This window comes from Salvelinus sp. IW2-2015, unplaced genomic scaffold (assembly GCF_002910315.2).
Source record: "Salvelinus sp. IW2-2015 unplaced genomic scaffold, ASM291031v2 Un_scaffold3676, whole genome shotgun sequence".
In the NCBI taxonomy this organism is placed as follows: domain Eukaryota; kingdom Metazoa; phylum Chordata; class Actinopteri; order Salmoniformes; family Salmonidae; genus Salvelinus; species Salvelinus sp. IW2-2015.
Window position 1 is genome coordinate 32,804 of NW_019944953.1, and position 13,234 is coordinate 46,037.

General features: G+C 46.3%; 1 protein-coding gene across 1 annotated transcript; it reads left to right on the forward strand.

Annotated features, from left to right (window-relative positions):
- Positions 1-1,966: 1,966 nt before the first annotated feature.
- Positions 1,967-12,638, forward strand: LOC112076308 (DNA-directed RNA polymerase III subunit RPC4; the record flags this gene model as incomplete). The annotated part of the gene is given in 15 exon segments (XM_070441255.1): positions 1,967-2,248; positions 4,390-4,439; positions 4,532-4,656; positions 4,659-4,688; positions 4,800-4,829; positions 4,832-4,852; positions 4,855-4,922; positions 6,214-6,316; positions 10,085-10,164; positions 10,166-10,348; positions 10,350-10,432; positions 11,311-11,404; positions 11,406-11,438; positions 11,440-11,463; positions 12,269-12,638. Coding segments are annotated over 15 exon segments (1,386 nt in total), but the record flags the coding sequence as incomplete, so codon positions are not given.
- Between the last annotated feature and the right edge of the window lie 596 nt (positions 12,639-13,234).

Sequence of the window (13,234 nt, forward strand, 5' to 3'; positions counted from 1 at the left end):
AGGAGAGGCTTCGGGACAAGTCTCTTGAGCGACAAGTCTCTTAATGTCCAGAGCCCGGATTGAACCCGATCGAACATCTCTGGAGAGACCTTAAAGTAGCTGTGCGGCGACGTCCCCATCCAACCTGACAGAGCTTGAGAGGATCTGAGAAGAATGTGCTTAGCTGGACTGACATCGTGTAGAGCTCCACCGTGCGGTCAATCTAAATGTGCTTAGCTGGACTGACATCCTGTTAGAGCTCCACCGTGCGGTCAATCTAAATGTGCTTAGCTGGACTGACTTCCTGTTAGAGCTCCACCGTGCGGTCAATCTAAATGTGCTTAGCTGGACTGACTTCCTGTTAGAGCTCCACCGTGCGGTCAATCTAAATGTGCTTAGCTGGACTAGCTTCCTGTTAGAGCTCCACGGTGTGGTCAATCTAAATGTGCTTAGCTGGACTGACTTCCTGTTAGAGCTCACCGTGCGGTCAATCTAAATGTGCCTTAGCTGGACTGACTTCCTGTTTAGAGCTCCACCGTGGTGGTCAATCTAAATGTACTAGGCTGGACTGGACATCTGTTAGAGTCCACCGTGTGGTCATCTAAATGTGGTTCCTTAGCTGGACTGACTTCCTGTTAGAGCTCCACCGTGTGGTCAATCTAAATGTACTTACATATGTTGTGTTTTGACAGTGGACCAATTTTTGTCACAATACGAATATCCTTGTCTGATTTGTATGCATTTGTGTGTGAGACCACGCCCACGTGAATGTTCATTGGGAAATAGCGGCCATGTTTTTGTTACTAGTATGGAAATTATTGTGTTGATAAACCTTGGTCCATACATGCCACATGTCAAGTTTTGTGCAGATCCGTCAAATCGGTGCGAGAGGAGTAGAGTTTCAAGTGATTTTCACAAAATTCTAAATGGCGGAAAATCCATCAAGGCGGACTTTATGGGTTCTTGGGGGAAATTTGTTCTTTGTGAGGAGAGGGACCTATGGACCAAATTTCATGACTCTAGGTCACACGGGGTGCGGGGGCTGACCTATTAAAGTTAGCATTTTCAATCGATTGTTATAGCGCCACCATGTGGCCAATTGGCATAGTGTTGCATGAGAGGGTGTGGCCTTTACCACGTTGCACAGTCCTGGGCCTTTCATCTCACGGGAATTTATTTTTGTTTTTTCACCAAAACGGCAGAAAAAGAAACATAACAATAATGAATTGGAACAAATATAATAGGGGTTGTATTCTACAATTGGGATACTATTTTATCAGGTTACAACACAGATATACTTCTCTGACCGAATAAACAACGCCACCTTCTGTTCAGATAATGGAATCGTGTGAAGACATAACAAAGCAGAATAAACGGTGCTGATGTGATTAACTCGGGGAACCGAATGAGCGTTTACCGTCTGTTGTGAAGTGTCCTTCACTAGGCTACAGCGCGCGGGGAATGTAGGTTGTGTTACTGAAGACTTGTTCACGTGATCAGGTAGTAAGTTACTTTGTAATATTTCTAAATAAAGGAGAGCCACTAGGAGCTCAGATGCWACAGCCAAGCTGTCTTCATCAGGGTATCAGTAAGTTACTTTGTATCAAGGATGTAGCCAACTGCTTTTTACCAAGGCCTTGTACGCAACACCTACAATATGCTTTCCAGGACAGACTGTTGGATTCGGATTGTATATAGGCTGCTGTTCAGTCGCTGTTTGTGGTCAGATGTGCCAAGACATGACAGACAAGATGGACGCTACGGCTTCTGGAGGCTTACCGTACAATAACAGAGTGTTGTGTGAACACCGATATCCGTGTTTACGGAGGGGATACCTGCATTCTCTGACCTCACAGTAAGAAGGCCTCTTATTCATTCACACATCATAGGCCTGTTTATTAGACTATTGGACAGCGTGATGAAGAAGAAATAGGAATTCGGCTCAAATATTGTTTATTCCAAATCGGAGTTATGATGTCATTTCCTTTGTAGGCTTCCCCATCGAATAACGGGTGTCGGTTTAGTAGCCTTCAACAGCCTACATCCCCTTAATACTGTATTGTCACAAAGCCGTCCGTTCCAGACAGTGATTAGCAGAATGGCTGATCCAAACAGCAACACGGACGTTATGGCGGGCTACTCCGGTACCACCAGACTAAATGTAGCTGGCAGTGGGTTACCTCGTCGGACCGTGCTGAACTCTCCCACTCCTCCAGGCAGACTGACGTCCCTGCGGTCCCGGGACCTGACTCTGGGCGGGTTCAAAAAGGTGATACCCAATGGGAACACTCATACGGTATATCACAGACTAGGTACTCAACCCATAGAGATAGATAGAGGACTCATCTTTGTATCTGTGCCATCAGGGCCCTGCTCCAGGCATAAGCGGTCGCTTAGGGCCCCAGGCTGCTAAGAGGCCCCAGCCCCCCTACTCAATTAGCCATGTCAGAAGAAAAAAGGCCCCAGCCCCCCTACTCAATTAGCCATGTCAGAAAAAAAAAATGGATTGATAAATTGGCTGGCTAGACTATCTAAACTAATCGTAGCCAAAAATATATATTTTATTTAACTAGGCAAGTCAGTGAAGAACAAATTCATATTTTCAATGACAGCCTTGTTCAGGGGCAGAACGACACATTTTTATATCTTAACATTAATAAATGTGAACTCGTGGCTGTCAAAGATTGTGTGACACCTTCATATTATGGCATTCCAGTGAAAGAAGAACGTACATATTTAAGCACAACCATCACTAAGGATCAGAAGTCTAGAGGCTTACTACATGTTAACCCTCTTATTAAAAACCCCTAGAAGAAGCTAAATCAATGGAAACAGAGGGACTTATCTTTAAAAGGTAGAGTCCTAATAACCAAGGCTGAAGGTATCTCTAGACTAACATACGGCGCATACTATCTTTATATCTTGACGGTAAAATAAGCAAGGAGATAGACCAGATGCTTTTCAACTCTCTGTGGAGAAACCGTACCCATTACATTAGGAAAACTGTTGTAATGAACACTTATGAGAATGGTGGGCTGAATTTTCTGGACTTTACTACCTTAGATAATACTTTCAAGATCAATTGGATAAAACAATTCCTAAGAAAACCCACTTCTATCTGGAATTTTATTCCTCTTCATGTCTTCTCTACTTTTGGTGGCCTTAACTTCATGTTGTTKTGCAATTATAATATTGCCAAAGTTCCAGTGAAACTTTGTGCTTTTCATCGGCAGGTTTTCTTGTCATGGTAATTAATTTATAAACACAATTTTTCTCCGCACAGATATTATATATGGAATAATCGKGATATATTGTATAAAAATACTTCWTTGTTTTTAGAATATTGGTTCCAAAATAATATCCTRTYGGTGAGCCAACTGGTAAATGCAGAGGGTMTTTTACTCAGTTATAAGGAATTCTTATCACTTTACAAGGTCCCTGTAACACCTAAAGATTTTGCAATTGTTTTAGATGCCATTCCCTCAGGTGTTGCTCTGTTATTCAGGAACGTGTCAAGACCCTCAGAGCCTTTCGTTGGCCCTGTTGACTCAGTAGGAAAGATTTGTTTCTCTTTTGGTCCATTCAACAACAGAGCGATACGATCCTTGTTTCAGCAGGATGTTGTCATGCCTTATTGGAATGGATTTATTGATAATATCTGTTGGAAAAAGGTTTGGATGTTGCCACACACATACCTACTTAATAACAAAATTAAGGAAGTTTCCTTTAAAATGATTCATAAATATTATCCTGCCAACCACTATATGAAGAAGTTTAAGGAAAACATCAACTCAAATTGCTCCTTTTGTAATGACCACCCAGAAACAGTGTTGCATCTGTTTTGCCATTGTATTAATGTAAGAAAACTGTGGCAAGACATCAGTAGGTTTATAATTGAACACATTTATGAAGATTTTACACTATTGTGGAGAGATATACTGCTTGGATTCTTTACATACGATAGAAATAAGCTGAAACATTTTTATGTAATTAATTTCATTATTCTTTTGGCCTGTATTTTAAGACAATTAAATACTCTACGAACAAAAAAGCTGTTAGAATTGTAAGTATGTCCCTTAAGGTCCTTGTGTAATTGTAATGTAATATTGTACCCCCTAGCTCGATTGTCCATTGTATATAATCTATACATACTTGTGTTCCCTTATGTACTTTCTGTATTGATTTGTTGTTAATAAAAATTAAAAAAGATTCGGGTTAAGTAACCAGTCTACAGTGTAAACGGAAACACAGTGGGTGATGAACAACAGGCAAATAAACAGCTGTCCAGTGTCCTGTCACTGTGTCCAGTGTCCTGTCACTGTGTCCAGTGTCCTGTCACAAGCATTAAACAAAACAGTCATGATATTCAGACAAAAAAGTAGAAATTAATCATTTATATTTTTATTACAGAAAACCTTCGTACCCAATGTCCATTCTCTGAGAAGAGTAAAGATGAGTGAGTGTTGACTGTATTGCTTGAAGACACATTCCATTAGACTACCGAGGATCCCGTTTAGAAGAATACATGGTAACGTTGAACTCCTTCCCCCAGGTTAAAGGAAGAGGCCCATGTTGCACCAAAGAAGGACAGAAGAGTGAGGGAGGAGAGGCACAGGGAGAGGAGAGTGGAGAGAAGAGAGCGCCCCCATCAGACCATTCAGTCCCACTCCATCTTTGAACAGGTCCTGCAGACACAGTAAAGAAACCAGGTGAATTGGACCTTCTCTGCCAGAAGATGTCTTTACTGTGTGTTAAAGAGTTATTATTATGATCATTAGAAACGCTTGATTCCAGTGTGTCCTGTCCTCTGTTCTGTGCAGGGGGGGTGAGAGGGACCGACCTTGGAGACAGCAATCCTCTCCTGTAGCTAAGTGTTTAAGAAGGAGAGACGTGCCTCAGAGGAAAACGATGATGATATGTTACACAAGCTTCAACGGGATGATGTGAGTAACACAGCCTTAATGACTAGTCAACCTAAAGTACAACACACAGCCTTAATGACTAGTCAACCTAATAGTAACACAGCCTTAATGACTAGTCAACCTAAAGTAACACAGCCTTAATGACTAGTCAACCTAAAGTACACACACAGCCTTAATGACTAGTCAACCTAAGTAACACAGCCTTAATGACTAGTCAACCTAAAGTAACACAGCCTTAATGACTAGTCAACCTAAAGTACACACACAGCCTTAATGACTAGTCAACCTAAAGTACCACACACAGCCTTAATGACTAGTCAACCCTAAAGTAACACAACCCTTAATGACTAGTCAACCTAAAGTAACACAGCCTTAATGACTAGTCAACCTAAAGTAACACAACCTTAATGACTAGTCAACCTAAAGTACACACAGCCTTAATGACTAGTCAACCTAAAGTAACACAGCCTTAATGACTAGTCAACCTAAAGTAACACAGCCTTAATGACTAGTCAACCTAAAGTACACACAGCCTTAATGACTAGTCAACCTAAAGTACACACAGCCTTAATGACTAGTTAACCTAAAGTACACACACAGCCTTAATGACTAGTCCCGTTCTTTTCTGTTCCGACCAGCAATATAAAAGTTCTGAACTGGTTCGAACCAAAGAAAAGTACCGGTTGATATCGTTCCTTTTTAAACCTACTTCACCAATCATGCAGTGCAGGTAGAGCAGCTTGTTATGGAGCTAGAAAGCTATAGCTCAGTGAGTTGTTTACTACTTTGAACTTCAGAGTTGGTTTAACGTTGGACCAGAGAAGCTAGTTAAAAAGCTTGTGAGTGCAGAGCAGCACCAGAATGCAAATCACGTCTTACCTTTCTGTTGTTAATAAATCCAATGTGAAATGTGATAACTATAGTATCCCTAACTAGCATTGAAAAAGTCATTCCATTCTTCTCAAATTAAAAATCTCTCCCCGCATCTTCTGAATCATGCTTGTAACGTTAGTAGGTTACAGCAATGCTTTTGGAGGGCGAGGGGCAGGTAGCCTACACGCACACACAATGGTAACGATTTTTAGCTGGCAGGCAGACGCTGGAAGAAGTTTCTGATTGACAGAGGGATAACGTTATTAACTGGTTCCCATTTGTTTAACATAACAGTTCTGTTCCGGGAACAGTATAGATCACTTTCGTTCCCGGTTCTGATTCTGTTCATAGAAACATGTAGTTATTTCCATGAACCGGTTCCAACCCCTGATTGAAATGCATATATTTATTTAAACCTCACACTTTTTCCCCCATGTAGTTTTTGGATGATCCTGGTTTGAAAAATGATGCCAAGAACAAGCCGATTCAACTGCCACTGTATCAATCCATCAACTTCCTGATAACAGAGGCAACAACTCCATGTAAGTAGACACAGTGCCTTCAGAAAGTATTCATACCCCTTGACTTGTTCCACATTGTGTTACAGCCTGAATTAAAAATGGATTAAAATCATTTTTAGATTTCAAAATGTATCGAAAATTAAATATATCTAATTTACATAAGTAGTCACACCCTTGAGTCAATACATGTTAGAATCACCTTTGGCAGTGTCTCTAAAAGCTTTGCACACCTGGATTGTACAATCTTTTCATTCTTTTAAAAAAATTGCTCAAGCTCTGTCAAGTTGGTTGTTGATCATTGCAAGATAGCCATTTGCCATAGATTTTCAAGGCGACTTAGTTTTTTGAATTAACTCGGCCACTCAGGAACATTCAATGTCATCTTGGTAAACAACCCCAGTGTATATTTGGCCTTGTGTTTTAGGGTTTTGTCCAGCTGAAAGGTGAACTGTTTCCAGTATCTGTTGGAAAGCAGACTGAACCAGGTTTTCCTCTAGGGTTTTGTCCTGCTAAAAGGTGAATTGTTTCGAGTATCTGTTGGAAAGCAGACTGAACCAGGTTTTCCTCTGTGCAGGTAGAGATAAGAGTACATGGTCATTAAGGCTAGATTGTTCTTCAAGATGATCATAGATGAGCAGCAGGGTCAAATAATCAGTGGTTGTAGAGTGTGCAACAGGTCAGCACCTCAGGAGTAAATGTCAGTTGACTTTCCATAGCCGAGCATTCAGGGGTCGAGACAGCAGTTACGGTAGCGAGAGACAGGAAACCGCAGGTCTGGAAAAAGGTAGCACGTCCGGTGAACAGATCAGGGTTCCATAGCCGCAGGCAGAACAGCGGAAACTGGATCAGCAGCACGACCTGGGGGAGAGGGGACAGCCAGGAGTTGTCAGGCATGGTCCTCGGGCAGAGAGAGATGGCAGAATCAGAGGGAGCATACTTAAGATCACACAGGACACCCAGAGAAGACAGGATAGGACAGACTGACCCTAGCCCCCCGACACCAGAGAAGACAGGATAGGACAGACTGACCCTAGCCCCCCGACACCAGAGAAGACAGGATAGGACAGACTGACCCTAGCCCCCCGACACCCAGAGAAGACAGGATAGGTCAGACTGACCCTAGCCCCCCGACACTGGGGACTGAGGGGGGGGCAACCAGGCAGGATATAACTCCACCCACTTTGCCAAAGCACAGCCCCCCCAACATCAGAGGGACATCGACAGACCACCAACGTACTACCCTGAGACAAGGAGGAGCCCACAAAGATGTCACCCAAGACCAGAGAGGAAGGATCATGTCAGTGACTCAACCCACTCAAGTCAAGTATAGTGAAAAAAGCCTGGCAAGACGCTCAGACCCCGTAACGGTGGAGGAGACTCCTGGGAAGGCTCAGACCCCGTAACGGTGGAGGAGACTCCTGGGAAGGCCCAGACCCCGTAACGGTGGAGGAGACTCCTGGGAAGGCCCAGACCCCGTAACGGTGGAGGTGGAGAGAACTCCTGGGAAGGCCCAGACCCCGTAACGTGGAGGAGACTCCTGGGAAGGCTCAGACCCCCGTAACGGTGGAAGGAGACTCCTGGGAAGGCCCAGCTCAGCCCCGTAACGGTGGAGGAGACTCCCTGGGAAGGCTCAGACCCTGTAACGGTGGAGGAGACTCCTGGGAAGGCCCCAGACCCCGTAACGGTGGAGGAGACTCCTGGGAAGGCCAGACCCGTAAGCGGTGGAGGAGACTCCTGGGAAGGCCCAGACACCCCGTAACGGTGGAGGAGACTCCTGGGAAGGCTGCAGACCCCCGTAACGGTGGAGGAGACTCCTGGGAAGGCCCAGACCCCGTAACGGTGGAGGAGACTCCTGGGAAGGCTCAGGCCCCCGTAACGGTGGAGGAGACTCCTGGGAAGGCTCAGACCCCGTAACGGTGGAGGAGACTCCTGGGAAGGCCCAGACCCCGTAACGGTGGAGGAGACTCCTGGGAAGGCCCAGACCCCGTAACGGTGGAGGAGACTCCTGGGAAGGCTCGGGCCCCGTAACGGTGGATGAGACTCCTGGGAAGGCTCAGACCCTGTAACGGTGGAGGAGATCCTGGGAAGGCTCAGACCCCGTAACGGTGGAGGAGACTCCTGGGAAGGCCCAGACCCTGTAACGGTGAGGAGACTCCTGGGAAGGCTCAGACCCCGTACGGTGGAGGAGACTCCTGGGAAGGCTCAGACCCCGTAACGGTGGAGGAGACTCCTGGGAAGGCTCAGACCGCCGTAACGGTGGAGGAGACTCCTGGGAAGGCTCAGACCCCGTAACGGTGGAGAGACTCTGGGAAGGCCCAGACCCCGTAACGGTGGAGGAGACTCCTGGGAAGGCTCAGGCCCCGTAACGGTGGAGGAGACTCCTGGGAAGGCTCAGGCCCGCTAACGGTGGAGGAGACTCTGGGAAGGCTCAGGCCCCGTAACGGTGGAGGAGACTCCTGGGAAGGCTCAGACCCCGTAACGGTGGAGGAGACCTCTGGGAAGGCTCAGGCCCCCGTAACGGTGGAGGAGACTCCTGGGAAGGCTCAGACCCCCGTACCGGTGGAGGAGACTCCTGGGAAGGCCCAGGCCCCGTAACGGTGGAGGAGACTCCTAGGAAGGCTCAGACCCCGTAACGGTGGAGGAGACTCCTGGGAAGCTCAGACCCGCGTAAAGGCGGTGGAGGAGACTCCTGGGAAGCCCTCAGACCCGTAACGGTGGAGGAGACTCCTGGGAAGGCCCAGACCCCGTAACGGCGGAGGAGACTCCTGGGAAGGCTCAGACCCCGTAACGGTGGAGGAGACTCCTGGGAAGCCTCAGACCCCGTACAGGTGGAGGAGACTCCTGGGAAGGCCCAGACCCGTAACGGTGGAGGAGACTCCTGGGAAGGCCAGACCCCGTAAGGGTGGAGGAGACTCCTGGAAAGGATCAGGCTCTGACTCGTTGCTTTAGTGGGGAAAACCGGTTGAATGTTTCTCAATCGGCTGAATGAGCGACAAAGTCCTAGCATGTGGACAGCATTTCTTTCCAGAATCCATGTTGTTGCCTGGCTGTGCAGAGGATTAACACCACTACCTGTATTTACACACAGACACCATCATCCTTTCCTCCACTTTAATCGTCCTTGGTCTAACTATTGCATCTGAAGCAGATTTCACAACCCAGAGATCCTCCTGTATATTTCTGAGGACAGCGACTGCAGTGAGACGGCATCAATGTTACTCAGCTTCTCCGTTCTGGAGGGGTCCTGCAGATCCATGCAGATGAAACGTTTCCATCCCGGACGCTTTTGGAAGAAGAGGAGAACAAAACTAGGACGTTGGTAAAGTTTGTCAACGCCAGTTTGATTAAACTAACAGGAAGAGAGTGAAAGGATCAACAAACAGCAGCAAGAGACAACGGGGAAGTCCATTGTTCAGCACATTTTTTACTCTCTGAACTTATTTAGGCCCAATACAAAAAGGGTTAAAACTTAATTCATCGACATTTCAGCTTTCCATTTGTTAATTTCTACAAACTTAATTCCATTTTGACATTATGGGTATTGAGTGTAGGCCAGTACACAATCTCATTGAATCATTTATAATTCCGTCTGTAACAACACAATGAGGAATAAGTCAAAGTGTGTGTTTCCTGAAGGCCCTGGATGCACAAACACAGTATGTAGACAGACATGCACATACATGGGGGGTATATGGAGGTGCACAGACTCATACATAAGACAATGATACATGCGTCTTGTCATCCAAACTGGTTCCCAGGTAGCTGATGTCTGTGTTTGTTGCCCTACAGCATTCAGAGCCCCTGCACTACTAACCCACCTGCCCCTTCAGTATGGAGCAAGACATCAGTACGGACCAGGCCAGGGGGTCCTGAGCCCCAGACCAGATCCCTCAGTACGGACCCCAGGCAGGGGTCCTGAGCCCAGACCAGCCCTCTGTAGCAGATCTCTTCCATCAGCTGACGGTTTCAGAGACAGAAGAGTTGCTGGTTCACCAGCTTCCTGATATTATCCTGGCCAGCACACCACAGCCACCGGCCAGCCAACCACAGCCACCGCCAGCCAATCACAGCCCCAGAAAAAAATGGTAAAAAAGACTCCAAGTCCGACAGCAAGCGCTCCTCTCACTTAAAGCACCAGTGAGTAACGACCACCTTCTATCCTATGTCTATCTACCGTCCACTTCACTCTAACAGGGAAACATTTCACACTAAGGTCTACATTTGTTGTTTCCATGTTCCCCCTCAGGACCCTGCTAGAGACAGTGTTCCCATCCGGTCAGAGTTCTCCTGACCCCTGACCCTCCTCAGGACCCTGCTAGAGACAGTGTTCCATCCAGTCAGGTTCCCCTAACCCTGACGACCCTAAAGGCCATGTTCTCCCTCAGGACCCTGCTAGAGACAGCGTTCCATCCGGTCAGAGTTCTCTCCTAACCTCTGACCCTTGACCCTAAGGCCATGTCTCCCTCAGGACCCTGCTAGGACAGTGTTCCCATCTGGTCAGAGTTCTCCTGACCCCTGACCCCTCCTCAGGACCCTGCTAGAGACAGTGTTCCCATCCGGTCAGAGTTCTCCTGACCCCTGACCCCTCTCAGGACCCTGCTAGAGACAGTGTTCCCATGCCGGTCAGAGTTCTCCTGACCCTGACCTCTCAGGACCCCTGCTAGAGACAGCGTTCCATCCGGTCAGAGTTCTCCTAACCCTGACCCTAAGGCCATGTTCTCCCTCAGGACCCTGCTAGAGACAGGTGTCCCATCCGGTCAGAGTTCTCCTGACCCTGACCTCCTCAGGACCCTGCTAGAGACAGCGTTCCCATCCGGTCAGAGTTTCCTAACTTGACCCTAAGGCCATGTTCTCCCTCAGGACCCTGCTTAGAGGACAGTGTTCCCATCCGGTCAGAGTTCTCCTGACCCCTGACCCTAAAGGCATGTTCTCCCTCAGGACCCTGCTAGAGACAGTGTTCCCATCCAGTCAGAGTTCTCCTAACCCCTGACCCTAACGGCCATGTTCTTCCACAGAGACCCTGCTGGTCAAGACGTTCCTGTCCTGTCAGAGTTCACAGAGGGCTTTCTGGGTAAACTACAGATCAGGAAGTCTGGCAAGTGCAGCTGGTCTGGTGGGAGACATCACTATGGACGTTTCAGGAGGGAGCGGCCTTTTCTTTCCTACAGGTCCGTTAATATAATAGACATATTACAGGGTTAGATGGTGGTTGAGGAACATCACTATGGACGTCTCAGAGGGAGCTCTCCTGTTTAGTCCCTAAAGAACCACATAGTCCTGATTCACTGTGATCCAGGATGTGTTTAGTCCTCAAGAACCACATAGTCCTGATTCACTGTGATCCAGGATGTGTTTAGTCCTAAAGAACCACATAGTCCTGATTCAACTGTGATCCAGGATGTGTTTAGTCTCAAGAACCACATAGTCCTGATTCACTGTGACTGTAATCCAGGATGTGTTTAGTCTAAAGAACCACATAGTCCTGATCACTGTGATCCAGGGATGTGTTTAGTCCTAAAGAACCACATAGTCCTGATTCACTGTGATCCAGGATGTGTTTAGTCCTCAAGAACTACATAGTCCTGATTCACTGTGATCCAGGATGTGTTTAGTCCTCAAGAACCACATAGTCCTGATTCACTGTGATCCAGGATGTGTTTTAGTCCTCAAGAACTACATAGTCCCCTGATTCACTGTGATCCAGGATATGTTTAGTCCTGATTCACTGTGATCCAGATGTGTTTAGATCTTAAGAGCCACGTAGTCCTGTAGTCCAGGATGTGTTTAGTCCTGATTCACTGTGATCCAGGATGTGTTTAGTCTCAAGAACCACATAGTCCTGATTCACTTGTGATCCAGGATGTGTTTAGTCCTAAAGAACACACTAGTCCTGATTCACTGTGATCCAGGATGTAAAGACAATGTCTTAGGGTCAGACAATGAGGGGCTAAATCATCTGTTTTTTCTCCACAGCAACTGGTGTCTGTGCGTCTGTCTGAGGGCCTGACTGGAGACATGAGTATCCTGGGGAACATCAAGCACAAGCTGGTCTGCTCTCCAGACTTCCAGGCTCTGCTACAGGAGCCGTCACCTGACCACTCAGCACCTCTCTTAACTTATATACACTTCACCTTTTTCAGCATTAATGTGTAGATATTGTACAGTTTTATTATACGATGTGAGCATTAAGTGTGTAGACATTGTACATAGTTTACTTTCATCATATACAGCGTTTATGGACACTGGTCGATTTCCTCCCATTATTTTCACTGTATAAACATTGTGTATAATATGAAGTGTCCTTTTTTTTTATGTACGTAAAATGTTTATTTAATAAAGATTATAATACAAAACATGAGGCCAATTTTTTCCGCAGGGTAAAAACTAATAGTCGACTAACAAAGTCACTGGTATGTCACACTCAGCCGGCAAGTCTCTTAACAAAGACTATATCTAGTATAGGACTAGCCTGTACAGTACGTAATGCATAGAGACAGTATATACAGAACGTGGCCCTGGCGACAGGAACTTCAACATCATTCATCTTTTCATAGTGAAAGAACACTGCTTTGTGACATCACAAGTGAATTCTCATTCTGAACTGTCGGTTGAGAATGTTTTTCATGATCTTTCACAGACTGATGAAGGGTCTTTCACGTTTGAGGCGCTACGAGCATTGATAGGACTATGAACAACTTGATAAACAAAGTGTATTTTATTGGGACGGTAACTTGCTTTATAACAGCACCCTCCTCTCCAGAACAAACTCAGGCCTTTTCCCGCTCCTCACTGTTCTTACTTCTGCAGATTTAGTTTTCACCACTTTCACTTTGGGTTTCTGTTTGCCTCCTTTAGTAACTGTTTTTTTCTTGTGGGTCTTTTTCGCGTCTGATCAGGTCCTCCCGTCCGGATACTCACATGTGTTCCTCCCAGGACTTC